The sequence below is a fragment of the Manis pentadactyla genome, chromosome 3, assembly GCF_030020395.1.
Source record: "Manis pentadactyla isolate mManPen7 chromosome 3, mManPen7.hap1, whole genome shotgun sequence".
In the NCBI taxonomy this organism is placed as follows: domain Eukaryota; kingdom Metazoa; phylum Chordata; class Mammalia; order Pholidota; family Manidae; genus Manis; species Manis pentadactyla.
In genome coordinates this window covers 217,123,137-217,142,507 of record NC_080021.1, presented here as the reverse complement: position 1 = coordinate 217,142,507, position 19,371 = coordinate 217,123,137, and the positions used below count along the sequence as shown (strand labels likewise).

At 52.8% G+C, this 19,371-nt stretch overlaps 1 protein-coding gene across 4 annotated transcripts in view; it reads left to right on the top strand.

Annotated features, from left to right (window-relative positions):
• Nucleotides 1-2,331: 2,331 nt before the first annotated feature.
• The window catches only part of RAPGEF1 (Rap guanine nucleotide exchange factor 1), a 130,974-nt gene continuing 113,934 nt past the window's right edge, over nt 2,332-19,371 (top strand). For all 4 annotated transcript variants that reach the window (XM_036913520.2, XM_036913510.2, XM_036913518.2 and 1 more), the window contains exon 1: nt 2,332-2,547. In XM_036913520.2, the coding sequence (XP_036769415.2) occupies nt 2,487-2,547 (61 nt within the window). In that variant the 5' untranslated portion in view covers nt 2,332-2,486. The remainder of the gene's footprint in view (nt 2,548-19,371) is intronic.

The window sequence follows — 19,371 nt, the reverse complement described above, 5'->3', positions numbered from 1 at the left end:
CTTTGAGTATCCACCCTCTCCCACTCCCAGTTCCTGGTTCCATGGCAGCCACGCTCCAGCTTTCTCATATTCGGCACTTCCCAGGCCTAGCCAATTTATGCATTCTACGCCCTTGCCTGCAGTCACTGGCCCGGGGATAGGCAGGTGACACAAACTAGGCTAATGAGAGCCTGCTGGCACCCAACTCTGCTACTGCGTAGAGAGGTTGCCTGAGAACGGAGCAAACCCAGAAGAGCAGTGCCGCTTCAGAGCCTGCAGGGAGTAGCCGTGTTGGTCTGGCACCATCCTGGTTTGCTTGTTGTGATGTCCAACACATTCCTTTTTTGCCCTAACCAAGCTGAGCTGGGTTTCTGACAGTGAAGTCAAGCCTCTTGCACAGTACAGGGAACTGAACCCGTTGGGGGTGTCAGCGAGGGATTCCCCGAAAAAGCGGCAGTTAAACTGAGAAGTGAAAAATGACTAGGACTCAGCCAGGTGGAGAGGAGGGGAGAGAATATTCTAGACAGAAAGAGCATCAAGAAAGAAGGTCCCAGGGTGGAAAGAACAAAGATTTAGGGATTTGTTGACTTCAGTACCTTGAGTGTTTCTATTAGAGCCGTAAACACCTTTGATGAATAACCTTTATGAAATAAGACACATGGCCCTTGTTTACAGGACTGTCTGTTTGTAGAGTTCTTGATCAAAAGGCCCTTGCCATTTGACAGTCCATGATTTATTGAATATATTTGGTTTTAATCTCATAAACCCGTGACTAGGCCTGTTATTCCTTCAGTCTAATTTTCTACTTTGCACATAGGATTTCAGACCTGAATTACTGGCCTTCTTAGCTTAGGAGCTTAGAAGGGTTGAGGGTAGCTTTGGGTGTGGTGGGGAGGTGGGTCTGGGGCCAAGGGCCAGTTCTGCCTGACAGTGCAGCTGCGGCAAGGGCAGAGCAGGGCCTCTCTGGCTCAGAGTAGCCATTTATCAGCTCTAAAAGAGAAATGAATTTGTCAATCTTTGGCTTTGCCTTTGACCCTTAGAAGGCTGGAACTAATGACTCCGAAATTTGGCTGCCGTCCACGGCCAGCTCTCAGTTATACGATCAGTGAACCCACCAGAGTGTGCAGGGCGATGCAAATAGGAATCTTTTTATTTATTTATTTTTGCAGCATCAGCCACCCTTTCCTTCTCTCTGTGCCTCACCTGAATCCTGGCCTCTTTACCACATTATTTAATTTACTGGTTTCAAGGGAAACAGGAGAGAAAACAGAGTCCTAGGCTTTGGCATGGAGGCTCTGGGCCTCTGGGAACACTGAGCCTTGGGTGGGGTCAGGCCCAGACCAGGCCAGGTGGCTCCTGCCCTCAGGGGCTGATGAATCTCAGAGGGTGGCAGTGTGTGAGGTCAGGTCACCCCCAAGCCTGGAGCCTCTGGGATGGCAGGGGACACTGAATACCGAGCTGGACTGAGGCCTAGGCCTGGCCATGTGACTCAGCAAGCAGGGGCTGCTGCAACCCAGGTGATGGGAAGGGGGAGTTGGTCTCATGCCCTGGCATGGATGCAGGGCCAGCATGGGGCTCTGAATCCTGGGAGGATGGGAGTTGGGGGTGTCAGTTGCGGGTCCTGACATGGAGGCTAAAATTTGGATGGGATACTGTGTCCCTGTCTGGGAGGCATGTCAGGCTCTGAGCAGGAGGGGCGCTGAATGCTGGGGGTGGGGTGGTTCAGTCCAAGGCCCTGGTGTGGGGACCACAGGCCAGCAGGGGGAGCTGTGTCTCAGGTGGGAGGGCAGGGACAGGCTCCCAGCTTGTACTGGTAGCTGATCCCTTATTGGGGTCAAATCTCAGGCCTTGGTTTGCAGACTCTGGCCCACAGAGATGCTAGTCCTGGATGATGGTGGGGTGGGGTGGGGGGTGTCAGTCCCAGGCCCTGGAGTGGAGACTGGGCTGGCAGGGGTTGCTGAGTCCGGGGTGTTGGGGGAAAGGTCGGGTGGGGTCAATCCCAGGCCTTGGTATGGAGATTCTTGTCTACAGAGAGCGCTGAGCTCCTGGTGGCGCACCCTGCAGGCCCTGGCGCGGAGGCCACGCGCGGGCAGGGATGCGGGTGGGGGTCGCCCCTCTCCCCGGCGCGGAGACTCCGGGCCGGCAGGGGGCACTGCGTCCCGGCGGGAGGCGCTGGCCGGCTCCGGGCCGGCAGAGGGCGCTGGGCTGGCGGCGGCGCGCCGGAGCCCGGCAGGTGGCGCTCTGGCTGCGCCCGGGCCGGGGGCGGCGGGCGGCGGCGCTGCGGCCGGCTCGCGGGCCGGGGAGCGGCGGCGGCGGCGGCGGCAGCGGCGGGAGCGGCGGCGGCGGCGGGAGGGCGGCCCCGGCGGGCTGGAGCGCCGCTGGCCGAGCGCAGAGGCCGCGGCCCGCGGAGCCGCCATGCCGGCGCGGGTCTGAGGCGCGCGAGCCAGGGCCGAGGCAAGCGGCGGCCGCGCCGGCCTGTGGCCCCGCAGCGGCCCGGCCCGGGCCCGATGAGCGGCGGCCTCGGCCTCCGGCGCAGCCCGGAAATGTCCGGCAAGATCGAGAAAGCAGGTGAGCGCGGCGGCCGGCTGGGCCCCTGCCCGGCGGCCCGCGGGGTCGGGCGCGATGCGCGGCCTGCCGGGCGCGGGCGGCGAGCCGAAGCCCCCGGGCCTGCGCGGGCGGCGCGCGCCTCCCCGGAAGGCAGTCCGGGCGCGGCCGCCCTGCTGCGCGCTCTCCGGGGCGCACCGCGGGCTGCGGGCGCGGGGCGGCGCGGCCGGGGCCCCTCCCTTTGAGCCTCCGGCCTCCCGGGAACTTGCAGACAACGGCTCGGACCCGCCGAGGGGGAAGAAGCCCCTGCCGCGTGTCCAGGTGGCTTCCGCGCCCCGAGCCCGGCAGTGGGGTCGTCTTTTAGACGGTGAATAGAGCTGAGCCATAAAATGTGCCGTTCCTAATGAGCCCCGAGTTTAAATTTAACCAGAAGTATCCTCTTCGGTGGCATCAAAGGCACAGGCAGGATGTGTCTGGGCATTTGCAGGGCTCCGCCGAGTTTTTCTCTGGTTTCAAGCCAAGCTGTGCAAGCAGGATGAGAGGGGAGCCGCCGGCTGGGTTTGGGGACACGGTGAATCCTGATGTAAGCCTCGTCTCTTTGTGTGTTCCTAGAAATCTCGGAGAGCTCCCTTCTTATTACCTTGTTTTCACCTAGACTGGGAGAAGGTCTCCGAAGATTTAATTATGGCTGTGCACATGGGGCCAGGGCTTAATTAGCCAGCGACACTTTGCAGGGTGACTCCTTGGGTCCCAGGTGAGGGTGGCGGGCAGTCCAGAGCTCCTGTGTCGGGAACACGACTGGTTGTCATAACCTGGGTACTGGGTTAACTTGGCAGCTGAGTTACGGAAGGCAGGCTTTTAGGGGGCTGCAGCGGGGGTAGTTGGCATTGACTTTGGAAGTTGCTTACGTTTCCCAGGTGGAACCCGGATACTTTCCTGAGATGTCCCTCAGGAGTGGACTCAGAAGGCAGTGAAATTTGCACATTCTGGTTTGTGCACAGAAAGGAAAATTTGTAGCCTTTATTGAGGGTTTTCTCTATATCTGGCTGTGTGCTGAGCACCCTAAATGTATTGCTTAGTAAATCTTTGCCGATTGTCTGTGAGAGAATGTGGTCCCAGTTTCGCAAGCTCAGGCTGCTCAGTGAGTTCCTGCAGCCCCTTTTCCTCCCCGCACCCCGGCCAGAGGGCAGGGGGCAGTGCCTTGAGGCCTGGGTTTCTTACGGGAAGCCTGGGTGCCCTTGTCCGGGACAGGCTCTTGTTTCGGGTGCTGTTTCTTGGGTATTTTTCTCATGTGGGTGTTCTTTAGCCCCAGAGCTGTGCCCAGTAACCACAAGTTGCTTCCCTGCACACGGGCCTTTCCAGAAATATCTTTGGTTGATTTGTGCACATTTCTCAGCAGCTCCTTACATAGTGTCTCAGAGTGGTATTATTGGGATCCTTGGATAATTTACTTAAAAAATAACATTAATGGGGTTTTTTTTATTATAAGGATATTTTACTGTCGAAACTTGGAAATCATGGAAAAGTAAAAAGAGCTGAATGAAAAGCACCTGTTGTCCCCTGAGCTGCTCTCCACAGCTCAGACCTCTGGAAGGAGATGACTCTTCTTCTTTTTTTGCATTCACTGCTCTGTGGCGAGAGGAAGGCCTAAGGCCAGTCCATGTCAGCATAGGCCTTCTCGGGGCACCTCCCTCTGCTGGGGTGGCAGTAGATGCAAAAACCTCCAGAGAAGCTTGTGTGCCCCTGGCTCCAGGCCACGTGGAGTGCACAGCTACTGGGTGACAGCAGGAGTCAGGACAGGTGGGCACAGGGGAGGGGCCTGGTTAGCTGAGGGAATGGGGAAGGCTCTGGAGGGGACAGTGTTTGCGCTGGACTCTGAAGAGAGGGTGAAGGTACCCCAGGTGGAAGAGGATATGGGGTGAGAGGGCAGAGTGGAGGAGGCTGACCAGGACCTTCTGTAGAAAGCTCAGGAGGAAAATGCATTTGGTGAGAGGCAGCTAAGTGAGGAAGTTCTGAGGTTGGCAAGACCGGGCACCTCAGGGGAGCCAGCAAGAGGTCCATCCTTCCAGCACAACGGCTCTTGCTGTGATTCACACACAAGTGTCAAGGAAGACTGGAACACTCCCGGAGTGGAGGATGGCTTCTACTGGTCATTATAGCTGGACCTTGCTTCACATCTCAACAAGATTTCCTGTTAGTTTTCTGTTGGGGTTTTCTAAAGGGACCAACCATTAAGCCGCCAGCAGTGTTTCACTTAAAGGAAAGGGTCTTCAGGTGAAGCAGGGACTCCCGTTAGCAAGTGAACAGTCCGGTAAATCACAGAGCCTGACACCCAGTGCATAATCATTGCGAGCTTCTCCGGGAGATCTTCTGAGGCTGTCATGCGACCCTTCATACATTTATTGATTCATTCAGCAGGGCCCACTGTGGGTGGGGTTATGCATGCTGTCCCCCTCTGAGGGCCTCCCATTTTCATAGGGAGGTAGAAAGGCAAAGTCTCAGGTGCTGCTGCTCCAGGCTCCGTGGGGCATCCAGACAGTCTGGGTTCCAGAGGGTGGCAGAGGGTCAGCTTACTGGCTGGCTGGGGCCTGTCTAGTTAGGCTTGGTGGAGGGGAGACTGAATTTGAGGGCCAGAAAGAAGGAAGTGGTGGAGAGGGATTGGTTTCTGGACTCCTTGGTGTCTTCTAGGGGTAATGAGGACGCAGAGAGTGGAGTGGAGACAGATGGATCCCAGAGCTCTGCTGGGCGAGCTCGGCAGGCCTGGCAAAAGGAGGCTCTTCCCTAGGAACCCGGAGGGACTTGTCCTGGAAGACCAGCACCGGCATGAAGTGTGTGCGGCCGCTCAGAGGCCACTCCGGGGGACCAGTGGGCATGGTTTTGGCTGTGCACACCAGCAGGGTGGGTCACGCTTGCTTCCAGCAAACACATCAGGCAGGGAGAGCCGATGTCCTAAGGCTCTGGGGCTTAAACACCTCTCTTGCCCGTGAGCTGACGTAACAGACCGGTGGCTGCAGGCTGGATTCAGTCGGTAGACGTGTTGTGTTTGGTCCACACGTGTTCTTGAAGTAAAAAGAAAGCACTGATGGCCAGTGTTTAAAAATCAGGGAATCACCCAGAAATCTCAGGTGACTGGTTATCTGGAAAAAATGAGATGCTCTGGTAGCTCTGAGGCCTGGTTCTTACAAGGTAGCTGTGGGTGGGGGCTCACCTCTCCACCTCCAGCCGCATCACTGAGGCCTGTTTCCCACTGAAGCTGTTGATATTTGGGATTGCTTCCCCTTTCTGGGAGAAACCCCTCTCTCGTTGGCTTTTCATCTGAGCTTTGAAGTCTTTGCCCCAGTCCTTCATCGATGATTCCTCATTTTCTTCGTGTAGTGCCGAGTGAGGCTTGCCCTGCCAGGCGCTCTGCGAGGCTCTGGGGAGCCAGCGGTGAACTTGGCAGACATCACACCGCAGCAGTGTGGAGCTCGCAAGTGTGGGGGGTGCAGGGGAGGTTTGAGGGCATCACATCAGACTTAGGGGGGAGGGAGCCAGGAACCTCAAGGAATTGAGGCTCGGGGGTGGGTGGGTGGCCAGTTAGCAGGGACAGCAGGGGAGAAGGGGGCATCGGTTTCACTCACTGTCCTGGTCAGGATCTCAGTGTCTCGCTCCTGATTCACTCAGCCCATCATCAGCAGTTCAACCAGCACCTCAAGAGCCCTTGGGATGCAGCTGAGATCCCAGCCTCCAGGCCCTTCCCCTCTAGCTGGGACAGTCAAACAGACCTTAGGAAGATGTAAATTACACAGTTGGGGTTTTTTATAAAGCTTTTTCCCCCTGCTCAGTGTTCCCAGCAAGCCACAGTCTGTTTAGGAGTCTCGTCATTCACAGAACCCTCCGTCAGCCCTGCAGGCTTCCCGTGGCCGCGAGCTGAGTGCCCCGCCGGGGCTGGTGAAGTGGTGGCAGGTGCACCCTGAGTGCCTCCTGAGGACACAATAAATGTGGTGTCTCAGGCTCAAGTGCTGTATTTTTCAAATGGGTGAAGATGCTGTTAGTATAAATGAAAAAGAAAAGTTTGCACTGACTGCATCTGCAGTAACTTTCTGTCATTATTTTCTCAGAACAGATAAAAAGCACAAGGGGTGTCTCAGGAGGCCGCATGTTTCGGGCCCAGGAAAGAGTCCTTGTAGGTCAGTGGGCACTGTATTCTGATCAGTTTGTAAGGCCTCGAAAATTTCACACTTCCTTTTTTCCCACAATTAGCAATCTTTGTGGCCACAATTGTACCCAGTCAGCACATAGGACATTTTCATGGCGCTGGTTCCCATGTCACACAGCACTCGCCGAGTCCCTCCTCGCTGGCGAGCACTGTGACGCCTGGCAGTGGTGCAGAGCCCACGGGAGCCGGCCTCCCGAGGGTCACAGTCCAGGGGTGACATCAAAATGGGCCTGAGCATTCCTGCCACTTCCTGTAGCCTTCGGAATGCACAGGTAGGCAAGTCATTTCACTCCATCCCCACAGCTGCCCTGAGGCTTACGGCAGTGCTGCTTACCCCCATTTTGCACCGGATGGCTGCTAGGGTCACAGCCCTAGTGCAGTGCAGTGGGGGGCTGGCCCCAGTCTCCAGCTCCTGCCTGGCTTCCTCTCTGCCTTTACAGGGCACTGCCCAGAGCCTCCCATGGTGCTGGAGTCACAGTGGCTTTCCATCTTAATTCTTGTTCATGTTTGTTTCTTTTCTGATCTTGCCAAAAAAAAAAAAAATCTCAGTTACATTAAACCAGGCCCAATGCGATCTTTGGACTGCATGTGATACTAATAATACTAACAACATTAGCAATACTGTAAGGAGATAAGAAATAGCATGGACACAGGCTAAATATGTTCCCAAAAATCCAACCACAACAACTCCAAATGTTTCCTGGTCTCCTGAGCAGCTGTTGGCAGAGGTGGTTTGAATGGGATTCCTAGCAGCCGGCAGACCTGATAGGAGGCCCCTAAAGATGAGTCATGTATGAACTTGCCGAAACATCATTTCCCAAATTAGCTGGAGTCGGAGAACGCCCTGGGCGCAGGGCTGGTCCCGCCGCAGTCCAAGTGAATGTGTCCGCGTCGCCACAGTAAGATGCCGCCCTGGGAGTACGCGGCCTGGGTGCCGGCTGCTGGGCAGGTGTGCCTCTGGTGCGTCACCCACCCCTCCCAAGGCTGTTTTAGGATTAAAAAATGAAAACTGCAGTTTGTGAATTATTAAGGGATCTGTCATCTTAGTTTCTGGTCATTTGTTTTAGGCCATTTTGCTAAAAATCTGAGGCCTGGCTTTGTGACCTTGGGCGATTCTTTCCCTTTTCTGGGTCTCATTTTGTCCATCAGGGCTGTGAAGGGGTGGGGACTCTAAAATTAGTGCTTCCCTGTTTTGTTTTAAAGCAGCAGGTCCCCTTTTTATGCATAAGTGGGCTGGTAGGTAGTGGGTGGTGGGAGCCACTTTGGCCTCTGAGGCCCCTCCTAGGGTCTTCCACCCAGTACAGCGTGGAAACCCCCCTCCTGGATGCGGGCAGCCGCCTCCAGGAAACCAACTCCCTCCAGACTCCTTGCGCCTTCCCTTCCACTAGCAGATAGTAAATTCCATGGAAGGCCCCAGAGAAACACTTTGAGTTAAAATGATGCTGTTTAGCTCATGCAGAAACCAAAGCCCCAGTTTCCTCTCTGCAAGTTGAAAGTGAACAAACAGTCCAAATAGACCACCAGCTCCCTGAGCGGTGTGCCTGCTTGGTCCACCGTGGGTCTACCCCACCACACCTGGGACGTGCAGGGCGCCCAGTCACCGCTTACCAGGAGACTGGGATGAGCTTAGTTCATGTTACCATACAGTGAACTTGGGTTTCTGATTCCAAGTCTTAAATTATATTTAAATGGAGCCTCTTCTGGGTTTTGAATTACCAGTTAGGATGTTTCTTGGTGAATTAGTAGGACCAATACTGTGATCAGGTTATGTAGTTGAGGGTCAATGTTGACCGTACACGGTTATCAGTGTTCATTGTAGTGTTCTGAAAATTGATGGTGAGGCTGAGGGCAAAGTCCACACGCTGTCGAGAGAGCTGTAGAGCCGGACTGCGGGACTCGGCCACACAGACTCTACTCTGCAGCTGCCAGGCAGCGAACGCTCCCGAGCTGTCGTCTGCAGAGGCTGCGGGGATCTGCGGGGTACGCAGGAGCAGAGTTCTCCCGGCGGGGCTCCCTCAGATCCAGCAGTTGTGATTGTGCCTTTGGTTTACAAGCCAGGGCGTGTGCCAGTCCTGCCGAGCCTGCTGCCTGTGGCGAGGGCCATGACTGCAGTCCTGCCTCTACCTGTTCTCCACTGGCCGCTGAACGCCGTTCAGACAAGCTCCCTGCACCACCAGTCCTCTGTGGGGTGGCTGCAGTACATGCTCTCTCTGGGCGGCTGGGAGCGGTAGCTTTGGGCTTCTTCCGGCTCCCCCTTCCTTCTTTGTCAAGTGTCTCAGGTAGTCTGTCTTACCATTTCCCCCTTTGTGAGCAGAGGCGCAGTGGGAGACTTGCCCAGTGGGTTAGAACTCTGCTGTCAGATGGTCACAATTCTTCTGCTCCACTTTTTTTCTTCCATGGATTGGAAGACAGATGACAGTTGTCTGAACAAGTCCCAACCTGCAGTTGAGACTGTGTCTTCCTAAAATATCTTCACCATCTCTTAACAATGTAAACCCTCCTTTCTCATTAGTTCCTTAACAGGGATTTTTTTCTTTGCTTTTCACTGGCTTGCTGGCACCACTGCAAATTAAGTTTTGTGATCAGGAAACCTGCCCTGCTTTTAAAGCATAGATGACATGCCGCTGCCAAGCACAGGAGGGTGCGAGGTGTTCCTCGGGTGTGGGGACAAAAGGGTGGGATTCAGGCATTTGCTTTCTAGGTTTTCAGAAATGTATGCCATTGCTGTGGCCATGACAGATGTGGCTCCTGGCTGTGCACTGTACTCTTGAAAATGGCATCCAGCCCAGGTCTCCCCAAGCGGGAGCGGGAGGCTTGCAATCCATGGAAGAAGGAGGGATGGGCATGGGATGGGAAGGGGAGATGGTGGATCTGTGCCATGTGATGGGTCCAAATAGACACTTAGTTGACCAAAACAAGCAAACAGAAAAACAAAACATCTCATTGGAACAGGGGCTTACTGCTGGTTGGGGATAATTACATGTGCCTGCCTCCCTCCAGGGGGCCGGCTGTGAATCAGTAGACGGACGATTGTGTGTCTGTGTCACGGCCTCTGCTCCTCTCAGCCTCTCCCTTCAGCAATAAGGGCAAGTAACAGCGGCGGCTAACTTCTGTTAAGCACTTAGCGTGCGCCGATACCAGGCTCTGCTCTCACACGTGTGGCAACAGGAGGTTCTCATTCTGCAGGGGGGTAAACTGAGGCACAGAGCTCTCCTCCTGTGTGTGGGATCTCGAGATCCAGGATAGTTGGAATTCACCTGAGGCCACTTACTGAGTAGGGGCCAAGTCAGGACTAAAGCCTCTGTGACGACTTCCCCTTTATCCATGGTGTCGTTGGCCACGAGGACATTATTCTCTTGGCTCTTGTGCCGTGGGCAGAAATGAGCCTCCACATTTCCAGGAACCCTCTACCGACACTCAGAGGGCCACTCAATACTCCTGGAGGGGACACTGAGAAGGCGGGTCCTCCTGGCCGTCCTGCTTCAGCTCACAGCGGGTCAGGAAGCTCTGGTTCTTGCTGGCGACCTGGGGAAACTGCTTAATCTTTCTGAGTCTCTGGCGCCTCTGCTGGAATCTAATGGGGTGGACCGACCCACCTCAGAGCCCTTGTGAGTCTAGTCTGCAGTATAAAGAAGGGAGTTGTGTATATTGGGGGATTTTTTTGGTTTTTAATACAGATGTTGCCAGGCACAAAGCTGTTCATCATCACAGTAGCATAGCTTTTTTACTTTCAAAACACTTTCTGTACCATGAGGGGTTTGCTGTTTAGGTTTCTGTTCTTGTTTAGTTCTTATAAGGTACTGCAGTTCGACAGCATTTTTCCCAGACGAGGAGGGTGAGCTTACAGTTGTTGCTTCCTAGGGGCCGGGTCCTGTGCTAGGAACTTTACCATCAGATATGTGTATGACTTGATTGGTTCTGTTCTTCCAGAGAGAGGAAAATGTCAGGTGTTGCACCCATTTGACAGTCGAGGAATGGGAGACAGCAAGACAGGAAGTGACCTGACCCGGTCCTGTGTTGGGCGAGAAGCAGAGCCAGTGGGGGAACGTGGGTCTCACTCATCACTTCCCTTCCCCTGCTCGGAGTGTGTCCTCCTGGCCCCCTGAGAGTCCGGATCGAGTCTGTTCTGCCACAGGGCACAGGGAGGCTGGCTTGGAGGCACCCTGTTGTCCTTGGTTGGAGCCTGCTCTGGGATTCCCCTGGGGCTTTCTAACCATTCTGTACGGTTAGGGTGGCTTCGCATCTGTCTACAGATTTATGAAGCAGCTTCTGGTTTCTCAATTACAGAGGTGGCTTAAATAGTGCATTTGCTGAAAATATTGCCTGGGAATCTGCTTTGGATGTGAACAGTGGGATGTGGCCCCTAATCAGAGTAGCTCCATCCACCCACCCATGCATCCATCCATTCATGCAACATTGGCCGAATGCCCACCAAGTGCCAAGCAGCCTGCCTGGCCGGGGAGGCTAAGAAAATGAGCGGCATCTGTGCCCTGAGGTTGGCCATCTGGCCCCCACCTGTGCTGTGTGAAAGAGACTTTTGATGTGGGCTTTCATACTTTTCTTGACACTCATCCACGGTGGAGGCAGCATGAACCTCAGCTGGAGGTCAGGAGACCTGCCTCATGGCCCCTGGGTCTGTGCCAAACCACTGGATCGGTGCCCCCAGGCCCCCCATCTTCCAGATGAGAGGACGGGCTCAGAGCAGAGCAGTGGGTGAGCGCGTGGGCTTCGAGGCCTGTAGCTGTGAGTTTGGACCCAGCTGCCCGCGGAGCAGCTGCCAAGTCTTGGGCCGGTCACTCTGCCTGTCTGTGCCTCTGTTCCTCTTCTGTTACATGGCAAACAGAACCAGGCCTACCTTAAGGTGTTGGGGGAGGATTGAATTCAGTGATGCACCGGTTAGCAGATCATGTCACATAAGTGCTCAGTGAGCATTCGTTTTTGTGCTAACCTAATGTCCCCTTCTGCTCTAAGATGACCTTTCTTTAAAAATGGTCATATGGTGAGTGAAATTCAGGCCTCAGCACTCACAGAAGAATGGGGGTTCTCTGGCTATTGAAGTATTTCTTTTCAGGGTTGCTCCCTTTCTTTTTTTTGGGAAAGCTGAACTCCAAGGTATATCTTTTTATAACTAAGTAATAAGCCTCTAAAGGGATCATTTATAGGAACAGTAGACGGCATTCCATGTCAGCTACACATGTGGCCCCAGCATCTGCAGGTGGCCCGAGGGAAGTCCGGTTACATCCTTTCTGAAGTCTGTCTAGGAGGAATGGGCTGCCCTTACACGCGGCAGCTCGTCCAGAGCTGGAGCATGGCTGAGCGGTGGCAGGTATATTTTTGCTTCATCCCGAGAGACACTACCTCAGCTCCACCTTGCTGGGGTGACTCTCAGGATTAATTAAATCATCCTTGTTCAGCATTGAAGGTGAAATGATCACAGCATGGAGCTTTTGTTTTGTGACAGTTAAAATAGCACAAGCCAGTCAAGGTCCTCGTGTACAAGTAATTTGCAAATTGTGTTGAATGCCACAGGCGGGGTGATTTCATAGCCTTTTTTTTACCCCTTGATTAATTCTCACAATTAAGATAAATTCGGAAGTCCTCGTGTTGCTCTGAATCCTCCCTAACCTGTGCTCTCTTGGGCTTTTCTGATATGTGAGAGTAAATGTGTATGGTCTCCTTCAAGCTTGGCAGTGCAGCTTGCTTAACATAGGGCTATTTGCAGAGACCAAAGCCCAGCCACCCCTTTCCCTTAAGAATTTGTCCTGGAGCTGCCGAACCTCTCACTTAATTAGAATAACCACGCTAATTGGCGCTTCTGCCTCAGCTTGTCAAGAGCGCCTTACAAATATTAATTCTCTGAGCTCATCAGAAAACCAAAAGCACAGATCAAAAGCATGCTTTCCTGCATGATCTATCCTTGTTTTTTCTGTTCATGGGGAGCTGTCTCTATAATATAATCACCCCACATGTGCGAGGCTGTAGAATGCAGTTTTGTATTTGAGCATGATATGAATAGGGCCACAGCCTTGCATCACATGTCAGCTCCATGTTGCAGGCAACCCCAAGTTCCCCGGTCCCAGCTGGCAGGTGAAATGCCCCTATTAGTGAGGAAATCATGTGGACTAAGATCATCATGGGGGTCAGGTGAGTCACTGCCACCGGGAATGCTTAGAACTACGGCATCTTTGGGTGACAGAGGACCAGCACGAGTGTTTGGCACTGGCACCGGCCCACTGTGTCCCCTGGACAGGCTTCCTTTCCTGGGCCTTGTACTGGAGCAGTCATTCTTCAGCTGTTTGAGATCACAAACCTGGTAAGGATGTGCTGGAAGCTCTGTGGATCCTGTCCCCAGGGGGAAAGATTCATTTATGGGTGTGGGGCTTACCAACTCTAAATTCCTGCTTTATATAATCAATAATAATTTGCAAACATTTCAGCTCTTTGAAAGTGCAAATGGAATCTTGGGTATCTGAAATAATCAGGACTTAGTTTTTCCACGTTCAGTCAGACCTGGGTTCAAGTGACAGCCAATAATCATACATTCTGGGGGTTTTGTAAGGGCTCCCTGAGATGGTACTTGCTAGCTGCTTAAAGATAATGTCTGTGTGGATGGAAGGAGAAATGCTTTCCCATTCTGCAAGATTATTTTGTTTTTGTTTACATAGAGTAAAATTGAATTTTATGGGGTGTAAAGTTCTCTGAGTTTTAACTCATCTATAGATTGGCGTAACCACTGCAACAATCAAAATTGAGAACAATTCCATCGCCCTAGTGGGGGAAACCTTGCTGCCTCTTGGTAGTCAAACCCTTCTCCCACCAACTCCTGGCAGTCTTCGATCTGCTTCCATCTCTATAGTGTTGCCTTTTCCAGAATATCATGTAGATATGGCTTTTTGAAACTGGCTTCTTTTACTCAGTGTATGGCCTTTGAGATTCATGAAGTCGTCATTTTTATCAGTAGTTTATTCCTTTTTGTAGCTGAGTACTATTTCATTGTGTGGACATAATCAGTGTTTATCTGCATAGAATTTGACTTTGGTAAACTAGCCCTGTTTCCTGGAAATAAAGATGGCATTTGACTAACAAGAATCAAACAACTCAATCAAAATCCTGAGTAGCATCCCCAGAGAAGCTGTACAAATGGCTAATAAACACATGAAAAGATGCTCAACATCACTGATCATTAGGGAAGTGCAAATCAAAACCGCAGTGAGATACCATTTCACACCCAATAGGATGGCTGCTTTCATAAAAACAGAAAATAACAAGTGTTGGTGAGGTTGTGTGGGAATTGGAACCCTGTACACTGCTGGTGGGGATATAGCCACTATGGACAACAGTATGGCAGTTCCTCAAAAAATTAGAAATAGAATTATACTTCTGGGTATATACTCAAAAGAGATGAAGGAAGGACTCAAAGATATTTGTAAACCCAAGATAATAGCAGCATTATTCACAATAGCCAATAGGTGGAAGCAGCCCAAATATCTGTCAATGGGTGATGGAGAAACAAAATGTGGCGTGTGCACACAGTGGGACGTCATCCAGCCTTAGAAAGGTCGGGGGCTCCGACACCTGCTTCGGCACAGATAGACCCTGAGGGCCGTGCTTATGCTGAGTGAGATCCCCAGTCACAGTAGGACACACCCTGTATGATTGGGCTAGCGTGAGACACCCAGAGCGTCAGAACCATGGAAAGTAAGTAGAATGGTGGCTGCTTGGGAAGGGGAGGTGGGGAATTATCATTTAACATTTAATTGATGTTTCTGTTCAGTTTGGCATGACCAACAGAGTTCTGAGGCTGGATGGCAGTGAGTAGCATGATGCGAATGTACTTATTACCATGTCTGTACACTTAAAAATACTGAAGGTGGCAAATTTTGTTATGTGAACTTGCCACAATTTATGAAAAGTTAACTATAGCTAACAAATGTCTTTCAATATTTATTTACATAATCATTATTTAACCTTAACTATCTTAATACAATCAGTTGTATTAAGACATTAAAAAAATTTATGGCATCATGACAGTTGTATTACTTAGGCAACAATGCTTGCAGTGAAGATGACCTCTGGGTTAATTGATTGCATCTGGGCTGGGAGGCCCGCTAGCAGAGCATCTGCGGGGGGGTGGGGGGGGCACACCTGGGGCCTCCCGGGGCACAGCAACCCTTGGGATCGGGAGTGTCCCTTGGGGAAAACTGTGTGAACTTGAGACATCGGCTCCCATGGGGCAGGAAGCTTTTAAGCCAGGATGGGTCCCATACCCACCAAATGTGGCCCTTCTTACCTTGGACCTGCGCTTCTCAGCAGTGCGGGCCTCCTTCAGGGGCTCGCACAGAGGGGCCTGGCCAGTACTGCCTTCTGGCAGCCGCTGGCCCCCTTCCTGTATCTGCCAGAATGGATCGGTCCCAGGAGGGGCCAGTGGAAGTCTGAGGGGCCTGAACATCTAGTTGAGCCCCAGAGGCTGATGGGTATTGTAGACCGGCACAGAGTGAGCACTCAGTCCACGTCAGCGATTAATGAAGACTCTCAAGTTCCTCGGTGGCTTCCATCTGACACTGCCTGGGTATCGTCATTGCCACTTACTCTCTGTTGACAACACAGATGGCATTTACTCTGGCACCGTTTGGCAGGATTCCAGGCTGTTGGCCACATTCATGAGAGGAGGTGGCGGGGAGAGAGGATGAACTGTGCAGAAGCAAGATCAAGGTTTTCTGTGGGGATTTTGAGGGCAGTCAGGCTCTGTTGGATGAGACAGGACTTCCATTTGGGAGCCGCCATATCAAGATCGCCACAGTAGGTCTAGTCCTGGGAGTGTCATCGACACGTCTTTGTGTGAATGTGGGGTGACAGGCAGTTACCGTGGGGCTTTTGATACTATAGCACAACACATGCAAGACTTAGTTTAATAACACTTCTCAGGAAACAGAGTAGAAAACATTAGCAGGTTGGACTATAGAACAGTTCACCCTGATCTCAAAAGTTAAGCTGTGAAGAAGTATGCATCTTTGAATCAGGGAAACACAATATGAAGCACTGATTCATTCTCTCCGCTGGTTTCCTAGCGCCTGCTCTCTGCAGCTGTGGCGATGGGTGGTAGGGACCGGGTGAAAGATAAGCCAGGGCTCCTGTTCTTTCTCATGGAGCTCACTGCAAGAGGTCCAGGCTCTCCCCTTCAAGCAAGACCCAGCCTTTGATTGAAGAGTCAGGCTCCGGAGCTTATAAATGTAGCTCTGTTCTAGCTTCTCAGTGAGATGTCTGGACACCATAGGAGAATTGCTTTGAGGACCGCTGTGCTCACGTAGACCGTGACAGATGGGGTGATGATCACACGTCCCAGCTTACACCTGCTCTCCTGGCATAATTGTTAATAGCGCCTTCCCTGTTGCTCTCTAAGTGTCATGGTTTGGATGGCAAAACACTGGAGAAGGAATTGTTTACAGCTGCCGAGTTCCACACGTTTGTGTTGGAGGGGGTCTTGACTTGCCGCGAGAAAACTACTTCAGAAACAGGGTCTGTCCCAGCGCGGCCTCCAGCCCACGGGCTCGCAGGAGGGCCGGCTGGACCTCGTTTCGGTCCCATTCTCCCTGTGGGCATCTGCCATTTTGTATATTCCTGTCACTCAACTCATGGAAGCATCAAAATGTGGGACGATTTGGTCTCAAAAGCCGTAAATGTACATACAACACCCAGAACATGTTTTCCTCGTGATAAAAATTAGATTAACTAGGTCTTAAATCCAGAGTTGTTGTAATGGATGGGAAGGATGTTAGTATTTGCATCAAGTCCTGTAGAGAAAGTTGGGAAAATAATTACATAGGAACGCTAGTCTGGGTTAAATTGGACAGAGATTTTGTTGCCTCTGTGGCTATAGAAAGTATGGGGATTGAATTTTTATAAGAAGTTTTAGTTTTATTCAAGTGATGTATTTGATGTTTAAAGAAAATAGCCGAGAGACAGGTAGGAAGCTTTGTGTTTATGACACATTGGTAACTTGCAACCTGTTATTTTAGCAGGTGTTGGTGACAGGATCATCTGGGGCCAGGTGGTCCCTGTCCTGAGGACCTGCCAGGTATCCCAGATGCTGCCTGTCTTCTCCAGTGGGTCTCAGACTTTAGCACTTGGAAATCACTGGTCTCCAAGGTCCCATTTCCAGTTCAGTAGGTTTGGTGTTGGGCTGAGCTTGGGACTTTCTAACAAGTGCCCAGGTGGTGCTGGGCTGGGTGAGTGAGGGGCACTTTGGAATCTCTGCTTGAAGTATGGAGAGGAGTGGAAAGAGTCCTAGGAATCTGACCTAGAAAGTTGCCTTTTGAAGAGGAGGTGGAGGATGTAGGAACAGCTGCCGTGTAATGCCATCAGGAGCTGTGCTCCGTGTATTCAACCCTCAACAGCACTACAGGGAGGCGACTGTGGCCTCATTTTACAGATGAGAAGAGTGAGGCCCAGGAAGGTTTACGTGGCCTGCACAGTGGGCATGTGGCTGAGCTGCCTGGCACTGACACAAACCTTTGTCAGGCGGCTAAGTCGCGAAGATATCGCAGATTGAAGGTGTGATGACCCAGCACAGGTGAGTGGGGGCAGGAAGATGCTGACCCGCTGCTCCGGCCAGCGCGTCTGTCAGCAGCACCGGGGGGTCACCCGCGGGCCTGCCGAGACACGGCAGGGACACTGCCGTTCCAAGGAAACTGGTATCGCATGCTAAGTGTATACGTGCCTTGGAATATTAGTTAACTAGGTTCATGTATTAGTCACCGTGATGAGCAAGACATTTTAACACTAAGCATCTAGAACTTGAAGACCCAACTCTAAAATTTAAATTATATTTTAAGTCATGCAGTATTCAGTGTTAGTACTTTTAAAATGTGGTAGATGTTGCCAAGCTTACTCTGAATTGTAATGTGTAAGGGTCCTGTCCGATGTGGACCCTCCACCTCAGCCTTCTCCTCAGGGTCCTCTTGCTCTTCCAAACTCAGTTTTCAAAGGTCCTGGGACTGAGTCTCTGATCTCTTCCTAGGCACGCCAGGCACGTGTCTAAATGCCAGCTAAATACTGGTTATTCCCAAATGCATATTTCCAAGCCCAGACTCGCCTGAACTGCAGACTGCCCACTCGGTGTGTCCGCTGGGGTGTCATGTAAGTGTTCAGACTCGACGTTCCTGGCCAGAGCCCTGGTCCTCCGTCTCGCCCCTGACTGGCTCCTGCCGGCATGCCGTGACAGTCAGGAATGCCGTTCTGACCAAGTCGTTGAGGCTCGGCTGTCCTGGAGCCGTCCCCGACTCGTCTCACCACCGACGTCCAGTCCTCAGTAAGTCCTGCAGGCCTGTCCGGATACGTCTGCCTCCCCAGCTGGCGCTCCCCCAGGCCACTGCCGTGTCTCCCGGGCCACCAGGGTCCCTCCCCACCGGCTTCTTGGTTTCCACTCTTGCCTCACAGCCATCTGGTCGGTCTTCAACAGCCAGAGTGTAAACTGGGTCAAATCTGGCCTGTTTCCAGATGTCCAGTGGCTTCCTACCACATTGCCAGGGAAAGCCAAAGTCCTTACCGTGGCCTGTGGCACCCTGTGCCCTGGACCCTGACTCTTACTGCCCCCCGCTGCTGTGTCCCAGCCACGTGGCTTTGGAGCTTTCCCTTCAAGTGTTGGACACTGCCACGCATGCTCCTGCCTCAGAGCCTTTGCACTGGCTGTTCCTTCCACCTGGAATGCTCATTCCCTGGGTGTGGTGTGCCTACTGAGATCGGTCAGGGGCGGGGGTTCAAATGCTGCCTCCACCATGGCTGGTTTTGTGACCCAGGAAAGTTTTCTCATTGGTCAGATGGAGCCAGTGGTAGGGTTGCTGTGAGTTCACACCGGGGAGCACCTAAGTGCTTGAGAAGTGTGAGCTGGTCCTTGAGCACACATCAGGGCTGGGTCGCACGTCCCCCAGCAAGGGCTCCTCCAGCTGCGGAGTCTGGGGGGCAGGGGAGTGCTCCCCTCACTTCTCACTTCCTGCCTCCTCACCACCCTTTAATGCCTGCCTTTTCTTTCTCTTCTGTTAAAACACAGCATTCATTCCCTGCCTTCTTCTGACCTCCTCCCTCATTAGGCGGTTAGCTCCTTGTCTGCTGCTGTCCCACCAGGGTCCAGAAGGGAGCCTGGTGCAGAGGCGAAGCTCTGACACTTGTTGAGTGAGTGGAATAAAGCACGTGTTGGGTGCGGGCTCAGTCTCTCAGTGGAGAAGGTGTAGCTCAAGTGTGCCGCAGTGGCCCCCATGCCAGCAGCTCGGTGTGGATGCCCTGGCCAGCAGGGTGCTTGGTCACGGTGGAGGGGACAAGATCCCAGAGGCCCAGTGGGCAGGTGGGAGGGGGGAGCGTCCCTCCAGTGAGGGCAGTAGCTCTCTGACCCTGTCGTGGTCCAGGCAAAGCAGGGACTGTCGGACCCCTTGACACTTGCCCACTGAGCGTTTGCTGGACGTTGACTGTTAGGTTTCATTTGCTTGGCTGAAGAGGAGGCAGGTGCAATACAGGGCCGGCCGGCAGGAGCAGGTTGTGCATGGCATTGAGTTTTTGGCCAAAGTAAAGGCCTCTGAGTGGGGGATGTGGGAGATAAAGACGAGGTAATCTGGGGGCCAGACTCCAAAAGGCCTTGAAGGCCAGTCCAAGCACATGAG